Source organism: Cololabis saira, chromosome 6 (assembly GCF_033807715.1).
Source record: "Cololabis saira isolate AMF1-May2022 chromosome 6, fColSai1.1, whole genome shotgun sequence".
In the NCBI taxonomy this organism is placed as follows: Eukaryota; Metazoa; Chordata; class Actinopteri; order Beloniformes; family Belonidae; genus Cololabis; species Cololabis saira.
Window position 1 is genome coordinate 22,142,755 of NC_084592.1, and position 19,376 is coordinate 22,162,130.

The window sequence follows — 19,376 nt, forward strand, 5'->3', positions numbered from 1 at the left end:
TGTGACAGATCCTCAAACTCGCACAGAAATCTGACATAACACTGCAGGTTTCCTATCACTGCACCTTACCTCCCCCATTTCTTTTTAGTTTTGTCCTTGGAGAACTTACTATGCAGACAGACACACACTCTCTTCCTGCTCTAGCAACCATGTGGATCCGGGGTCTGATTGGATGATGCCTGGCTGTCGTTACTCTGCTCTCTTTAAATCAATCTTTCCAGCAGCTGCTCTTGTGCTCGCCTCCCTGCTCCTATTCCCCTCAGTCTTTCTTTTACTTCCTTCTACGACCCGTCGGACCAGTAGGACCAGTCTTTCTTTGTGCTGGCAGCAACATTTGGACCTTTCCATCTTGTATTATATTTCAGATAGACTGTCGATGCTGTCTGGCAAAATGTTTGTGCACATTTGTGGGTGGCTCATTAGTACAAATTCAAAAGTACATCTGATTCCACAAATTAATAATTGTGCATGCTACAGATATTAGTGATACTTACTGACATTTAGAGATTTAGCCTTTTATAAAGAGTGTTTTCTTCTTGGAGATTCACTTCACTGGGTGTTTGTTGTGAAAACTTTGGGATAGCTTCAGTTTTCCATGGAGCATGGTGATAAATCTTCTCTTTTCTTGGTTATTAGGTGAATCAGGTGGAGGATTGATGAGATATTAGGAGCAAAACAAATCTCCAGATTTCCGGAGGCTATTGTTTTGGGGTGAATAAATAAAGAATATTAAATGGAGTTGACTGACGTGACATATGTTGTAGCTGAAAGCCTGCCAAAGGTGATTTATACTGTTCCCTGATGAGTCAGTAAGCTGAGAGGTTAATCTGCAAGAATCAGGTGTTTAATCAGAGATGTATTGTTTGGCATGTGACTGTCTGCACTACATGACATCTGTACCCCATCTGTGCAAACCTTTCCCAGTTTGTTGGCGTTACAAGCACCTTTTTGATTTAAAGCACAGTCCCTCACTTTACTTTTGTGTTTGTGTTTTAAAGTCCAGCACTTTCCACCAGGAGCTCCTTCCTGGTTACTTACAAACACAGCACGTGTTGTCTTTCCCTCCCCGATACATACACACTTTGCTTTCTTCACTGTGCTCAACACCAGCAGGAAGGAGAAAGGAAACAAAGAGCCCACTTCCTGTACGTATACAGCCAGCAATCTGCACAATGGAGCAGGAAGTGCCTGCCAGCTGTAGAGACCATGGAGTGTGAAGGGAAGATAAAGTGGTCTCTCTATCCTCTTAACTGTTGTTTCTGTCCCGGTTCCTCCTCATATGTCATTTTCCATCACCCTATCAGTTGGAGCTCAACCTACATTGGTCTGTTTTCTTTTGATGTCATCTTCAGGCATTTGTCGTGTTTTATCATGGATGTGAATGTTGCTTTCAAATTGAGTTAAACTTAAGCTATGCTTTTTGCATTTTTTTTTTAAATATTAGCTTCTCCACATCAGGAGGCCTAAGAGGGAACTGCTGCCACTGTTGTGACCTTTGCTTAGGAGGGAAAATGTTGGAGTACAAATGCAGATGCTGGAGGCTTTTAAATCACCACATGTGACATAACTGATTCAGACTGAGAGATTCGTTTGCTGCTATACTCTAAAGGAAATAAAAACAAAAAGAAAGCAGTCTTATGTTAGATGGTCAAGTAGTTTAAAAGCATTGAAAAGTGGGCTGTTTTCTCTTCTTCATTCTCTTCTTCTCTGTTCTGTTTATTCGGAAGAGAGACAAACAAACCGGAGAATGGGAAAGGCCCGATATGTTTCTTATCCGACACTGCGACCCATCATCGTTTGTTTTCCTTTAACGATCCAGTCTTTATGATTGCATGCTCCTGCCCTCCCCTGCTGTTACTCTCAGGAGACAGATCTTTGCTTCGCTCATTCAAGAGATTCAGCTTCAAAGTACATACCCCCTCCTCTTTTTCCTGTCTGCCCACCAAACCCCTTTCTTCCTTGATTTGTATTTTTTCTTCTTCTATCTTTTCTTCAAAGTTTCCCTCCCTTACTGCTCTTTTTCTTCCCTTTGTCCAGTTTCTCACCTTCATCTCTCCAAGTGTCTCTCAATACTCCAGAGACATATTTCCCCATTTTATAGAAGCCATTTACTCAGCTGGGAGTTTTCATGCCAAGGACAGGCAACCTCGATGGTGGGGGGTCCAGAACAGTGGAGTGGAAACACACTACCCTATGTCTGGTGTGGACAGGCCTATATTAGGGAATATTAAAGTATTACTTGGAAGAAGGTGTGGATAAATGAGGGTAAAAATATACATGAGATGTTGTTCATCTTCACTCAGCAAGGAGAGAGTGAAAAGGCAAAGAAAAGCTCTGCCCAAGTGCTAACAACAAGATTATAACGTAGAACGACCAACCAGTCCTTTTTGTTTCTAGCTTTCCATCTTAACAGCTATTCTTAGAGGAACTTCCTATTTTCCAGGAAACACCATAAAGGAAGTTGTCAGACCACAGAACATTTACAAAAGCTCTGTGAGGTACTTCATGATGTCTATTTTAATCCCTCACATAAGATTATATAGAAGACTAAACCGAGTATTTGGAGTGACACGCCAAATTCAAATTCTCTGCTCTTCTGCTCTCCCCTTTCGATCATACTTTACTCCAACACTGCCCGAAACACATGTCACGTTGAAGTTTTCCCACATCTACAAAGGCAGAAAACCTAAAGGCTGTTATCTGCAGTTAGTGAGTGGTGACCTTCAACCGCAGGGTGGAAGTTAAACATCTGCTGTGCTCTATAGATTATTCAGGATGGAGGGATTTGTGTTGCTGAGTGTAGATCACAGGCTGGCATTGCTGTCACGAAGGTACAGTGATGTAAAGACATGTCACTCATCCTTGAATTCCCCCACTCTTAATGTCTGCATTAGCGTCATCTGCGTAATCAGCACTTCAGCTCATTTCTAGAGAAGTCCTTAGCTGCCCTGTGTTCAGAAGTAGCTGACATTACTGTTGTCATCAGTGCTGTCCTCATTATCTCATCAAAACATAAACACTTATAATCATAGACTTGTTTACCATGAACAAAAATGTCTGATCTCTGACTTCAGTCCTTTTACCTGTACATCATTTCATTATATTTTAGAATAATAAATTATCCTTTAATTGCAACCCAGCTTTAAACTTGCACGCCATGGCTGCTACTTTCAAGTCAAGGGCCCACTATTTTGTTAAGAGTCGCCTTTTGCTTCTGCCACTGATGTAAAGCAATTGCCTTTTTTAATAGCTTGGCCTTTGTTAAACAGAGCTGATTTTACAGAGCTCAGCTTCATTAAGAGCACTCTCATTAGGAGACACACACCACCGCTGTGATCGATGAGGATGGGCCAAGCGCTGCCACTTTACATGCATTCACACCCATTTTCTGAAGCCTGGTTTATTCACACACAGAGATGCAGCTAAGCCTCTCAGCCTTCCTATTGCAATGTTGGTTTCTGTCTGCAAACTGCATATCTTCTCATACAGTATCCTTTGCACTCATAAAAACAAAAACAAAAAATCTCAAAACTCCCTGCGGGTATCGTGGAAGTATGCGGTTAATGGGTTAGCGGTAAACTGTGACGTTTTCTGTGAGAGTTTTCAGTTGCATTCATTTAACAGTTTTTTTTTAGTTTTTTTTTTATAGGTGAGTAAAATAAATAATATTGTAAAAGAATATGTTAGTAGCTTGGATAACAACATTGGAATAATTAAGTTACATAAAGAAGAATACTTAAAAAAATAATCATGTCAAGCTAATAATGAGGATGAAAAGAGAGATCAAAAGGAAGATGACGAGACCCAGTTAGATGGAATTAGAAAAGCCTTTCAGAGCGATACTTGGAGTCTTCAGGCTGCACATTTTTCTAGCGCCCTCTGTTGGACAGATAAGACCAAAGTAGTATTAGAGATGAGCATGAAACTCAGTTTGCACCCTAGTGGGGATGTGCAAGAAGTGATAATGTAACACAGTAAGCTTCTTTAACAAGATCGCTGTATTTACCGTTAACCAGTCATATGTCGTATCAGTTTGTTGAAGTACAAATGTGCCTTGTTGATGTTTGTCATATTGTGTTTTGAGGTCAGGAATTGTTAATATATTTAAAAGTGTGTGGATGTGGATGTACACGAATGTATGTGCATTTCTGTCGGTGTGTGTGGTAGCAGTTGTGGTTGCTTTGTCGCTAACTAATGGACTCATTAGACCAGGAGCCGTGCACATGTGCTCCAGCTGGGATCTGTACTCATTAATGCTCTGCACTTTGTGCACGTAGGTGCAGCGTTTGTGCCTGTCATTTTGTCAAGTTTTGCTTTTACTTTTCTCTGTACTGCTGGTAAACTGTGCTCAGGTTGGGGAAGGGAAAGAATCTTAGATGAGACGTGCATACACAAGTCTGCAAAAGAACTGCTCATAAAGCTGTTGATGCCAGATTTTCTGGTGAGTATTATTTTTTTTTCCTCCGCTGGATTTCAAATATCTTGTCTGAGGGCAACCAGATGTTTTCTTGCCAGCCGTAGCCTTGTTAACAGTTGCTAGGATGATGTGTCGTAAAACTTTAAAAGGCTTAAACCTGGCCTTCTGGCTCTATCAGTGCTCCTCTTAATTGATTTAGTGCAATGAGACGTACATAGTTCAGGTGGTTTTGTTGCAGAGAAAATGAAAGGGCCATTTTCCTGTTTTATAGATGAGCAATCACAGATGAGTATACAGTACATGAGTTGTAAAGTATGTAATACTACCCTCAGAGACCTTGTGTTGCAACAAAAGTTTTGAAGGATCCAGGAGACTTTTTATGAAGGGTATACCTGCAGATGTGGAAGACTGTTGCCTCTGCACCACCGGAGACTGATATAAAATATTCAGCAGGACCAGAGCTGAAGGACAAAAGCAGTTAAGAGAAAGGTGAATTAGTGGAGAGCAGACAGAAAGGGAAGAGAACACGGATAAGATGATGAGAAGTGATCTAATCTTAAAACTCTTACATTCAGGACATGCTGGTGTAAGTGCAGCTAATACAGCTTTAAAAATGGTCTTGCTGCAGGTACGAAGCTGAAATGTAAAGGCAAGGATAGGAAGTTTTGAAAGGTGGCTATAAAAAACAGGAGCAGGAGGGAGGATGGTGACACCTTGAACAGTATATTTTTGGGTGTTGAAGAATGGGCTTGTGTTGCAGGCAGAAGATGTAAAGTGAGGAGCAGATGGTGTGTGACATGATAGTCCTGTCCAGCTCCTAGGGAGATTAGTCAGTTGTGCTGTTTGCTTGTTTTCAGAATAAAGGGAGTCCATCTTTGAGTAGACAGACAGACACCTCAGATGCAGACATTGTAATCTATATTGTTAGGTCAAAATTTTGCATGTTACTTATCGGTATTGGTAAAATACTAATACCTAGTAAATAGCTAAAGAAATTAAACAAAGCAGATTTGCCGATCAGAATCAACAGTAATTGCATCTCTTTTCTTCAGCTTTGTGTGCAGGGAACACTGTTTATTGAAGTGCTCTGTTTACCGAAGCTCTTGTCTATTTCACACCTGGATAAGTCTATTCTGTTTATTTGGATGTGTACCAGTTCACATCCGTAGTGATAGCAAACGCAGTTACATGCGCACTTTTGTTTGAATCTTATGCTGATGCCCGACTTCCCTGCAAGACCCAGTCATGACAAATCCCAGGTGTGAAACTGAAGACTTTGCAATATGGCTTGTTAAACTTGGACCTCGGCTCATTAGTACTGGCCCCTGACATGTAAACAGGGATAGACTAACACACAAACACACACAGTTACAGACCCCATCTTTAACAACAGGGAGTGTGTATGGGTGTGCACTCTTTAATTGGAATGTTACGGTGCCCAAGTGTAGATGTTCAATGTTTTGTTTGGTCATACAATAACACCCCCACCACACCATCCCTCTCTATAGTGTGTGTGTGTGTGTGTGTGTGTGTGTGTGTGTGTGTGTGTGTGTGTGTGTGTGTGTGTGTGTGTGTGTGTGTGTGTGTGTGTGTGTGTGTGTGTGTGTGTGTGTGTGTGTGTGTGTGTGTGTGTGTGTGTGTGTGTGTGTGTGTGTCTCTCTCCAAAGAGCTTAATGGCTAAGCTTGTGTCAAGCCAGTGAAACATGGGCTTTCATATGGTAATAACCAGGCAAAGAAGAGGACAATAAATAGCTTCACGTCCTCCGAGACCTAACAGAAAAGTGAGCAAAAACACGGAGCCCAAAGCTTCACTTGGGACAGTATCCTACTCGTGTCACACACAACCAGGGGTGCAGGGTTTCTCTCCATCAAGGTGCATGCTGGAACTGCCGCAAGCTTCCTCTGCAAAGTAGGTGAAACTGAACGGAAATGCTCTAACTTGATCGCCCACTTTGGGAGGCTCAAAGGAACTTTAATGAACTTTCAAAATTGATATATCAAGAATAAGTTGACTAACAAAGAAAAGGTATTGTATTGGTTTGTAAAAGCATTTATTTTCAGGACTCTGTTAGGTATATCTCGAAATCATGCTGCAGTTTCAGTGTCCTCACCAACTTATTCGTTTGTGCAATTAAAAGTAATATTTTTTTTGTGAAAACGTAAATGAAGACTCACCTGCTAGACTGTTTTCTTTCATGAGAAGTTGTTTGAAGTGTCAATTTATTTTGTACCATTCCTTCTCTCTGAGCCGATCACTGTCGCCCAACTTTTTCTGAAACAACTCCTCCAGCATGGATGTCGTAGCCAGGCGACAGGGGTGTCGTACAGCTCAAGAGTAATCTGTAAGCTGTCAGCACTTTTGGATGTGATTTATAAGTATTGGGGACGTAAAACATCAGTGAGCGTGGTAGGGACGTAAGGTTAGAGCAGAACATGTCTAGTACTGTAGTTCAACCATTTCAGTCTAGCTGAGGGCTCTGAAGACGTAGTCTTATTTCAGGGTAAACTTGAAGCTGAGGCTGGTCACGCTTGTCTCACAGATGTCTCGGTTCACAAATCGCACACATTGAGACACACATGCCAGAAAACAGGCAACACGCATGCACACAATGAGACAATCTGGTTTTATACTCTCTCATATTTTGTCGTCATTTGTAATACACTGCAGTAACAACTTAAAGGTAATGAAAAAATTGCTCCATACTCTGAATCCCTCATGTGGGCTTCAAAGCTCTTTGTTGTGCAGTGTGACGTCCGATTGGACAATCTCTGCTGCTGTCCATGCAGGTTCGTCTGGCTGGGAGCCAGAATAACAGCACATGGCTCAGTTCCTTTGCAGCTCAGTCCAGCCTGTGTGTCGTATGTGCAAATGGAGCTTCGTATAATACTTTTGGACTGGCTCCAGCTCTGCGTGTCCATATCTCATGAATGCTAGCATATTTAGGTACATGTGAGGACGCAGTACAGTTAATGCCCAACGTTTGTATTACAGGCCTAATGTGACGCTTTGCTCCAAGAGTACATGTACATGTTTGTCCGTTCATTTGCGTTTGTGGGATTCTTCTTCGGTGTGGCATCCTGTTTCTTTGTGAGGACTGGTGTAGGCAATGTGTGTGTGCATTTCCTTTGAAGTGTATGCGTATAGTGTCAGTGTTTATTTGTGACTGTTAATTATGGCCACCCCTCATGTCTGCTCTGCAAATCAGTGCACAGCTGCAGGGCCCCATGCGTAAAGCAGTGCTGCATCTAATGTCTTATTATTCACGCTGTCTGTCTGCTTACCAGCCATACAGAGCCCGGGGGAGTGTGTGTGCGTGTGTGTGTGTGTGCGTGCGTGCGCGCGCGTTACGTATTAACAAAGTAGTAATGAAGGGTTAGTTGAGTCTCCTAATTCGTTGGCACTACTTAATTAAAAGCGATATGATGGTGTGATTGGAGCCATCGATGGAGTGACACTGAGACACCCTGGCGCTTTAGTGTGTGTGTGTGTGTGGGTGTGTGTGTGTGTGTGTGTGTGTGTGGGGGGGGGGGGGTTTAACACGTGCATTCAGTGAAAGGAAGAGGAAGTCATTACCTTTTAATCATGTCCTCTGTTATTCCCCATTTTTCCTCTTTTCTCCTTCCTCATCTCCGCCTTTTGTATCAAAATTCTCCCCGAAGCCTCCAACCAGTTAGTCCCTCCTCCCTAAAATTTTACAGCTGCCTCTCGGTTTTAATATCCTTGTCATTTTCAGTCAATCCATCTTTTCACCAACACTCACCCTTTTTTGTTTCCAAGCCTGACTGCCTTTAATCTTCTATCAGCATATGTGTCACATAAATGATCTTCTACTGTGCATTTATATCGTACAAATAAAAGAAGCATGTCCCGCCGCCTTAAGCTTGCAAGAATCTTTTGGTTTATATAAAAGATGTGGCACTTCTATGTGCAGGAGGAAGCCACTTTCGGTATGTGACTTAAATGGTTTTGCTTTCCAATGTTGGACTGGTGTAAACTCTTGTGCTCAAACTGAAGAAAGCATTAGCATCTGGGTCAAAGACGTATAAGGCCTTTGAGTAGCCCATTTTTAAAATACTTAAAATAAAGATATTTTTGGCCATTTTCCAAACATTTGAAATGTAGTGTACACATACATGTATGTGAAAACTTCAAACAAAGGTATTTTAGTGTTTTTAAACCTTTAAACCGTCATTTGGGGCGACCATTTATCTCAAAATTAATAGATTTCCATAACAAAATTTATATTTTAATAAGTATCAGTAATTAAATTAACTGTTCAAGAAAGATAGACACATTTTTCCTTTCATTTTTTGAAAACCATTTTTAAATACATTCTATCCATAATGGCAGTGTCACCCTCTTACTTACTCTAAAATTCATAAAACTGATTTAAAATGTGTACAAGGTGTATCCACTTATGCATGCTATACCAATAATTTATATTTGAACCAAAACTGATAGACATTCAATTTTGAATGTGATACAGAATTGCCATTTGTTGGTTACCCCACATGACAGGTGGTCACCCCACATGATGCTTTCAAGTTTAATCAAATATAACAGGCTAACAGTTAGCTATATGATCTAAGCTAGCTACTTCTCACCACATATCACTAACAAATTTACCTTCAAAATATAGATTTGCAAATAAAACAAATTATTTACAGTTTTAGGGTGGTCACCCCACATGATATCAAAATGTGACGTATACACTGCAGCTGTTAGAAAGAGGATTTATTTGTAAAGGAGAGAGAGACTACTGACCTGCAGGTTGTCTCTCTGGGACCCTCATAGAGTAACTGGCTGATGCAACATCCTCTTTGAGATGATTGTCAATATAAAAGTCCCTCAATTGTATTTTTTTCATGGTCACCCCAGATGATAATTCAGACAATGAACATATTCGGACAAGATTAGTTTGTGTATTATGATTGAAATGTGTGTACAAATGTTCCATAACTTTGTCAATAAATCTAAAACAAGTTTGAAAGTATGCCCAATGGGGCAAGCATTATTTTTCAATTGTTTTAATGTGATTTAAAACCAGTTGTCCAAACAGAAGTCAAGGCCGGACGGTCACCCCACATGATGTTTTCACACTTCAGATGTCAGAAAATGACCAAAAACCAACATGTTTAAATAAAATAAGAGTGGGCACATGTAGAAGGAACGTATTAGACATACATGTTATATTTTTTATTCATTTTTATGTTTATTATTAGGTAAAAAGTTCCATCGGACAGAAAAAGTAAGCGTCACGTCTTTGACCCATCTGTATATTTTTATCAGTCCTAAACCGTGATTGCATTTTTGTTTCTATTTTGTTTCACCGATTGCAGTGGTCATGGGTCTGGGATGCCAGATTTTGCTAAGCGCTACTTTACTCGCACCTCTTCCCATTCAGCAAAATACCAGTAATTGCATGTGACAACTCCAGTGGCACTTCAAACCAGCTGTAAAAGCCATTTTTAGCACGCACTTTGGACTTAACTTTTCCTGTGTATTACAAACGTAACACAAATATGTAACTTATTGCAAAGGTGTTCTACAGTAATATTAACCAAGCAAACCAGCTGTCTTTTTATTATATTAGTTTTTGGATAATCAAAGACCACATTTTGTCAATGAACAAAATGCAAAAACATGTATTTTATGTAATTTCCCAGAAATTATGAGTGTTTTTGTCATCTGACCAAGAATCCTTCACCTAAAAATATTACATTTAACTTCTAGCACGCTGAGACAAAATGTGAACACATTTTTTTTAAATCAAATGAAAGTCTAAAGTTTCAGAAAAGTAAAACAGTTTGCTCCAACCTTTTTCCAAGAGGTGATTACACAGCTCTGTTTTCTCAAGTTAAACCCACTAGTCTGAAGTGAGATACAGTTCATCTGAGTCTGAGGAAACCCACAGGATGATCCGCTGTTCGCCGAAAGGTTTGGGTGGATTCATTAGAGTGTGCTCTCCCAAGCATTAATTAATGTAATCATATGCAGGTTTTCATTGAAACTCAATGCCAAAGGGCTAATTGGCTGCATATTTCTAAAATGAAATACTAACGCATATCCACCCATGCTCGTGCAGACACAGTAGCACTAGTAGACGTGCACATGCACAATAGAGACTGAGAAACCCTGTGAGACTCCTGTAGTACTCCATCTCCAGCTGATCCAAATACAGGGCTGGATTTTCCTCCACATCAAAGTTAGTCTAATCTTCCCTCGGTGCAGCTTCACCTGAAATACAGATTACATTTTTGATAAGCTGCTCTTTGGATTGAAAGTGGTGTAGAATTACAACTATCTTGTAAGACATGATCATTGTTATCCCTTGTTCACACATGAATTACTTTTCTTTTTTGATTTTTTTTTTTTTCCAGCTGTCACCTTTGTAGAAGTAAGCTTTTAATACTGCAGCTACACAGCTGGTTTGCTTTTGGGGTTCTCAATTCAGGGCGAAACAAGGTATTTACGCTTTGAAAGCGTGAATTTGAACATGTCATTACAGGCTGAAAACCCTCTTCAGAGTTTGTTGTACAGTGTATTTGGTGTGTGTGTGTGTGTGTGTGTGTGTGGGAGAGAGATTGGTATGTGGGAAGGTGGGGGGCAGGGGTCTGCTTTGACACCCTAATCCTGCGGCCCAGCTTGGCTTTTCAGAGACCTTAGCTGGGAGGATAGGGAAGAAGGGAGGGATTGAAAGAGTGAGAGAGAGAGAGAGAGAGAGAGCGAAAGAGAGCAAGAGGGGAAAAAGGAGGGGCAGTCGATTGAATAGGGGGTTCTGGGAGTGTGGGGTTTCCAGAGAGGGTGAGAGGGAGGGGAATGATAGGAAGGCAGAATGAGGGAGATGGGATTTGTTCATTCTTCTGCTCTGACCATGAAAGGAAACAAAAAAATGTACCATTGGCTGACTTATGACAGAAGGACTTCTCAGGCTGTTTGAGCTGTTAAGCCTCCACCGACGTGACTGCCTTTATTTTGTCCCTGGTCTCTTCTTCTGCTGGTTCTCCATCTATGCTCTCCTTGCTTTGAAGGCGTCTTATTGCTGCTCTGCATCTTTTTCTGGCTTCTGCATGTGAGTGATTCCACCTATTTGTGTGTGCATGTCAATATAGTTATACAAGTGTCTGCATTTGCCATTAAATACTGCACATTCATTAGTCTTTTATCTACAGATTTAATTGTGGGGTATTTTTGTCTGCCAAAGAAACTCATAGCTGAGTCAGTGATGGTTGAGGGTCAGTGGAGTGCTCATAGTCAACTGCACCCCTGAAATGGACCTATTCGGGTCCTTGGATTACAAAGGGTGAATCTTAATATGTGTAAAATTAACTTTTGTTTTCTGCGAAACTAATTCTAAATGGTAGCTGGAAACATCTGCCTTTCCTGAATAAATATTTAATTGTGGTTTCCTGTAGCCGAAGGGCAGACAGCTTAATTGCTGGCTTGGCAGCAGCGTTGGCACATTGTAGGTCAGACTGGCACAGGAACTGACACTGTAGAAGGGTGGGGACATCACTCTGACTTATCCATGTCCACTCATTCGATTTGAAAAGGTGGGTGTGGCCAGACATTTGAAAAGATTGAACTCTGTATTATTCACTCAATCTGTGTTCAGTGTTCCTTGAAATGTTGCTTATCTCTCCTTTCTTCCCTGCAAGCATAATGTAAAAACAAGAACCTTTGTGTTCTGCCCTCATTATTCTTTTTAAATATAATTAGTTGTTTTTTTGTTGTTTTTTAATAAGTTGATATAAGAATTTGAAAGAATATGATCATTTCTGGTTATAATAGTAAATATTAAATCACCTGTGTGTGATAAAAGGTTCAGAGCAAAGCTGTTTTTGAAGCAGTGAACTGCCAAACATGCATTTGTCAGTTTGTATTATACTGATACATCAGTCAAATTTGGTGTGCCACCTAAAAGGTAGGATAAGTGATTCTATGTGATATCTGACCTGGAGCACGTTTTGCCACTTTCAGTTAACAACTCCTCTGCATCTTCAAACTGTACATTTTGTGACTTCGTTTAAATAATAATAATAATAATTTAAAAAAAGCTTTCATTCAAGTCCCCAGTAACAAAACTTGGAAACAGAGTGCAGCATCTGCAACGGACAAACATGACATGAATCAGAAATCGATCCTGCTGTTTGTGCAGCAGTTTGCATGCCGTCAGCTACATTTTAACAAAATCCGTATACACTGGTATAGTAGCCATTCTTAATTTCTTGTATGTAGACTCAAAAAAAGTTTGAGTAAATTGAAAAAAACGGCTTAATGTTCTCCATAGGTTTCATGAACTCTCCTGACTGTGTTTGCTGTGGCGTGTAGAGGAATGAAGTGTGTGTTAGTATCTATCCAGGGACTGAAGAGTCATGTCTGGTCTAATTAATCTAATGGACCTTATTGCAAGAGCAGCTTAGGTCTGTAGTCAGCGGTCAAACACCAGTCAATACCATCCAGTTGCTTAGAGTCAATAACTCAAAGGAGAGGAAGCAGGCTCTCTTTCTGTCACAAGATTGACCCTTTTTTGTAAATAGGCTTCTGGGCTGTGTGACATGATGATTACATTAACATTAAATAATGTGCCAGAAAAAATATGTTTTTATTTTCCCCTTCAGAAAGATGGAGAACATGTTCACACTACTAGCTTGTGAAACTATGAAAATATGTGCACTTTGGACATGATCAGAGCTAATAAACAACACTCTGTCAGGAAGTCTGAGGAAGATGGGGGTGCTTGTGAAGCTGCAGGGGATGAGATGAAGGTGAAGAGGTTAAGAGCGCAGAGATGAAATGAACAAAAGAACTGAAGGTGGATGCTAGCTGAGAAAAGAAACAGGTCTCCAGCTGAGCCCCACCATGGTCATCTTTGTATGAGAAGTCTTTTCCACCATCCTTCCAGATTATCCTTTGTTCATTTATTAATCACTCATTCTCTGGGGAGTTTGTTTCTCTCCATTTTCTTGTAGGTGCATGATTTGAAAACATTTCTTTTCAGCTCGTTTTATTGTTACTGCCTATAATAAGTGTACAGGATTGAAGGGAGTCAAATAGATTGTTTCTTACACTGTTGTGAATGTCTGACAAGGTACAGCTCCTCTGTATCTATGTTTCAATCTGCGTCCTCCCCTCTATCCCACCATCAACGTCCCCCTTCTGTTGTTCCCCACTGAGCTGGCCACATATTGACCTTTGAATACTCCCGTTTTTTCTCCTATCAGGCCATTCAGAGTTCAAAGAGAGATAGGAAATGGGAGTATCCGTTTGTGAATAATTCAGACATGCTCACACCCTCAATGTGGAAAATCTGTCAGGTACATACACACGGTTCCGCTGGAAATAATGTAATCCATCCGTTTTCCAAGACTTCATTGTTTTGTTTTTCTAAGGCTCATAGCAAAGGTCATTTGCTATTTAATGGTCAAGTCAATTTCACAATATTCAGTGACAAAGCTGGTTGTTCCCAGATCAAAAGATTAGCTCTCAGCATTGAGACATAGAGTAAGTCGATGGATCAGTGTGTGCTAGGGGCCCGTTGGCCTCATGAGCCAAAATTTGGAGCTGTCGCAGAGAATAGCAGGCCTCTATTGTGTGACTGTCAAGCCGGTTGGCTGCCTTGGTGTGCTAACTTAGATATGCTGGCATGCACACAGACATTAACTGATGTGTACACATGCACACACACACACACAGGTCAGCCGGCTCAGCCTGTGGACAGCACTGTATTGTTGCTGGCCTCCATCTCTCTTGGACATTTAACAGTGCAGGCATTCAGTTGTTCCTGGTGACTCAGGACCAGCGGGCAGTGGACAACAACACCTGCCTTCACACTACCACACTGTTGTGTCCAAGAGAAGAAGCAAAGACAGCCACAAGAACATTTAGATTTAAAAAAAAAAAAAAAGTGGAAAGCTACAAGGACAGTATCTTATAATGAAGTAAAATATAAACAATATATTTACACAATATAAGTGTACACTACACCACACACCGCCATTTCTGTCTTTGATAGGTCACAGAAAACAGATAAAACCTGGCCAGTATAATGCCCCGCTGTTCTCAATGCTCTGTCATCTCAAATGATTAACCCATTAACCACCATTTTTGACAATATGAAAGGTTTTCTGTCTGTTTGTCAATTTATTTATTTTCTGTACCCCCGTCTATCTTATTCAGGGACAGAAGGGTCTATTGGACCTGTCCCAGCTGTCACATCACTAGTTCATTACAGGCGTGAGGGGTATTACTATTTCTTTAAGATAATTTTGTTTTTCAAAAGAACACATACTTTTAAAGGTCAACTAAAAAAAGTACTGCACATTGTAACATGAAGACTTTGAGGAGATATTAATCAAGCTACGACCTAAGGACTCCACCTAGAGCTGGTGAGCATGAATATGAGAGGGAAGGGTGGAATATTGGATATAAGTGTCTACATTACGTTAACAAAGGCACTAAGATGTTGACTTGCAGCATCTTTTTAAAATGATGTGTAGTATCGAACAGCTGTTTCGCTCTCGTAAATGTTAAGTTGTTCGTTTAGCATCATTTCTGCAAAGCCTCTCCTCTCCCGTCTTTAAATCCATCTCTAAAGGTCAGTGTTTCTCCGTCCTGATCCTCAGTGTCCTACCTGTTTTAGATGCTTTACTTCTCCAACATGCTTGTTATCAAAAGAATAGATCAGCTCGTTATCAAGGTCATTAACAGTAATGTTGTTAATTGCTCATTAATGACTTGTTGATGGCCATTAACAAATCTGTTAGTGATAATTACAAACCGGATTCGGTTGAAGTTGGGAAATTGTGTAAAATGTAAATAAAAACAAAATACAACGATTTAAAAAAACTTCTCAACCTATATTCAATTGAATACACTACAAAGACAACATATTTAATGTTCAAACTGATAAACTTAATTGTTTTTTGCCAAATAATAATTACCTTCGAATTTCATGGCTGCAACACGTCCAGTAGAAGTTGGGAAAGGTGGTGAAAAATACTGAGAAAGCTGAAAAAAGCTCATCAAACACTTATTTGGAACATCCCACATGTGATCAGGCTAATTGGGAACAGGTGGTACCATAATTGGGTATAAAAGGAGCCTACCCAAACATGCTCAGTCATTCACAAGCAAGGATGGGGCGAGGGTCACCACTTTGTCCACAACTGCATGAGAAAATAGTTGAACAGTTTAAGAACAACATTTCTCAAAGCAAAATTACAAGGAATTTAGGGATTTCAACATCTACGGTCTATAGTATCATCAAAAGTTTCAGAGAATCTGGTGAAATCACTGCACGTAAGCGCCACGGCCAGAAACCAAGACTGAATGACCGTGACCTTTGATCCCTCAGACGACACTGCCTTAAAAACTGCCATGAGTGTGTAAAGGATATCACCAAATGGGCTCAGGAAAACTTCAGAAAACCACTGTCAGTAAATACAGTTCGTCACTACATCAGTAAGTGCGGGTTAAAACTCTACCATGCAAAGCAAAAGCCGTTTATGAACAACATCCAGAAACGCCGCCGGGTTATCTGGGCCCGAGCTCATGTAAAATGGACTGATGCACAAAAGTGTTTTGTGGTCTGATGAGTCCACTTTTCAAATTGTTTTTGGAAACACTGGACGTCGTGTTCTCCGGACCAAAGAGGAAGCGGAACCATCCGGACTGTTATCAACGCAAAGTTCAAAAGCAGCATCAGTGATGGTATGGGGGTGCATTAGTTCCCATGGCATGGGTGACTTACATTTCTGTGAAGGCAAGTTAAATGCTGAAAAGTACATACAGATTTTGGAGCAACATATGCTGTCATCCAAGCGACATCTTTTTCATGGACACCGCTGCTTATTTCAGCAAGACAATGCCAAGCCACATTCTGCACGTGTTTCAACAGCGTGACTTGGAAGTAAAAGAGTCCATGTTCTCCCCTGGCCCGCTTGCAGTCCAGACCTGTCTCCCATTGAAAATGTGTGGCGCATTATGAAGCGTAAAATACGACAGAGAAGACACCGGACTGTTGAACAACTGAAGCGGTTCATCAAGCAAGAATGGGAAAGAATTCCACATGAGAAGCTAAGAGAATTAGTCTCCTCTCTTCCAAAACGTTTATTGAGTGTTATTAAAAGGAAAGGTGATGTAACGAAGTGGTAAACATGCCCTTTCCCAACTTCTACTGCACGTGTTGCAGCCATGAAATTCTAAGTTAATTATTATTTGGAAAATAAAATAAAGTTTATGAGTTTGAGCATTAAATATGTTGTCTTTGTAGTGTATTCAATTGGATATCGGTTGAAAAGGATTGTCAAATCATTGTATTTTGTTTTTATTTACATTTTACACAATTTCCCAACTTCAACCGAATCCGGTTTGTAATTGGAGTCAGGAGTGTTGGAGCAGAGGCCTCTGAACCGTGCGGGGCAGTAGATTCCGAGGACCAAGATTCAGAAGCGCTGCTGAAATACAGATTGTTAGAAGGAACTGGGTGGAATTCAGACATAGAAAAGTTGTTGCTTCCAAAGAAGAAAAAACAAATAATGGTATTGGACAATTATTGGTGTTATTTTTGAAAGGCCTCAATTAACTTTTATGCACATTACCTACAAAGTCAAAAGTATGGAGCATCCTCTTAAAATTATTGGGCTTTACACAACAGGATGTAATAGATAATCACCTTATCCTTTGGAACACATACAACCTCATGTGATATATTATCATAATACACTGTTTAAAACGCAGTTTAAAAGGAAACAACAACTTTATATGCCGATGATTAAATATCTTGTAGAAGCATCTTTAGAATCAGTAAATTGAAGTTTGTTTTTCTATTATTATCTGTCTCTCACATTGCCCCATTCCTTAAATGAAGAATTTTAATTCTTCTTCACTTCATTGACTTTTACGGTTGATGCATATTATTTTGATGTGGATTTGCCTGTGAGATTCAATTTTAATCCAATTTTATTTATATAGCGTCTATTACAACAGAAGTTGTCTGTAGGCGCTTTCCAGAGACCCAGAACATGACCCCCGACAATTATTACATCAACAATGAGATCAATAAATATAATTGTATAATATGCTAACTTATAAATATTGGTATTTTTTTCCCATTACTTGTTAAAGTACATTTTGCCCTTGAGCAGCGTGTGATGAAAAAGCCTTTGGAAGGAATGCTATAATAGTTTGCCAAAGTGCAAAGACAATCAGTCAGAAACGGTTTATAGCAGTCTTTTTAAAAAGGTACATCCAATACATGTTTTTGTTTGCTTTTCTTTTAGCTTTTTAGAAAGTACTGCATGTCCCATGACAATATCTTATCTGATACATCTCCAACCAGTCAATAGTCCACAGTTTCTTTAAATCGCCCTAAAGTATTGGATCAGCTCCCTTGGAATCTTGACCGAGGTAGTAGCAAGTACAAGTTTTATATTAATGCCAACAACAATGAAAGGCCTAAATAAATACATTTTTGCTGTATATAAATAAAAACTGAGCTTTATCATCCATTATCATGTAATGTTAAAACACTTTATGTGTGGAGGAACAGCTGCAGTGGATTCTGTCCATGCTGCAATTAGTATTTCAACTTTTGCAAAACCTTTGAAATACACTCTACATATCGTCTTTTAAATTTCTGAGTTGAAGTCATTGTCTGAACACTGAAAAGGTATTCATCATTTTGTTTTACATATATCAGGTATTATTTTGCTTTAACTATTTTTAAGCTCTGCTGTTCTGTATAAATGCTTAGGCTACATCTACAGCGTGTGGATATATTGTTTCAGGTTTTGGCTGAGAGAGATATCTAGTATTTTCCAACTCAGCCATCCCCTGGTGCCCTGTGGTGCCAGTATAACCACCCTGGCAGTGTGATCCTGAGGCATTTGTGCACACTCATATACACACACAGCACACCAGTGCACAGCTGAGCTAATGACTCATCTCTCTGCTCCCCTCCCTGTCTTTTTCTGTCTTTCTGTGTCCGTCTGTTCCTCTATTTGACTGTCTCTGTCTGTACAGGGGACATCACTCAGAAGGGCTATGAGAAGAAAAGAAGCAAGCTGCTGGCGCCTTACATCCCACAGATACAAGGTAAGTCACATGGGGCCGTTGACATTTTTCTGCAAAGGACAGGTTTGCCATAGCTGGTAGCTGATCCAATGCTCCTCTTATTATTAGATCTTTAATCTGCAGTAGAAAATGTTAACCACGTGGCTTTATGGATTTTAATAAAAGAAATAGATAATATAAGAACAAAGGAATAGAATTTTTGTCTTTACTATGGATATGGATATAGATATGTATGATAAATCTGTAAATATCTTGTTTTCCTTGCAACTCTCACAATATAAATACTAAGTACTCAGTAAGGAGAGATTTTGGGTCAGATTTACTATTGTTTTGTGCCTGGTGCGCTTTTGTATTGATGTTTTCATATTTGATATCTACATGCAGTTGTAAGTTTGCATCTGAAATACTATATGCCTCTAAAGATGAAAAGAGTAATATTGAGCTAAATGAAATTGAATTGAAAGGTGAGGAGGCAGGGATTCTTGTGAGTTTCTCTTGTGTGCAATTCAGAGTGGTTGAGTATGTTAATGATTTACAAAGATACTTTTTTTAAGCTTTGCACATGCGTTTTATGTTTTGTTCTGGTTAAAAAAGAAAAACAGTGTCTTAAATTGCCTCCTTGATGATGCTCTAGCAGTTGCTCTGCAGGGGATGGAGGTTTTGGGCATAGGGACAGAGTTCGTGAAGTAAGCCATTTGTACACATTTATTTTGAATACCAGGAGACACTACCAGAATAATCACATTATTCTTAGCGTAGCTCTTCATCTTTTGTTCTTCATTTAATTCATGTTTGTTATTTCTTTTTTTAATGTTCACAACAGAAGAGTTGTGCTGTGGGGTTTTTAACGTACACGTTTTCACTAAGTGCAGGGGAATATAA

The 19,376-nt window shown here is 39.9% G+C and overlaps 1 protein-coding gene across 8 annotated transcripts in view; it reads left to right on the forward strand.

Annotated features, from left to right (window-relative positions):
- The window catches only part of dip2a (disco-interacting protein 2 homolog A), a 91,347-nt gene that overhangs the window by 31,766 nt on the left and 40,205 nt on the right, over positions 1–19,376 (forward strand). For 7 of the 8 annotated variants that reach the window (XM_061723679.1, XM_061723680.1, XM_061723683.1 and 4 more), the window contains exon 2: positions 18,444–18,515. In XM_061723679.1, the coding sequence (XP_061579663.1) occupies positions 18,444–18,515 (72 nt within the window). Of the gene's footprint in view, positions 1–11,249; positions 11,491–18,443; positions 18,516–19,376 lie in introns of those variants that run through there. The other variant, XM_061723686.1, reaches the window with a different exon arrangement.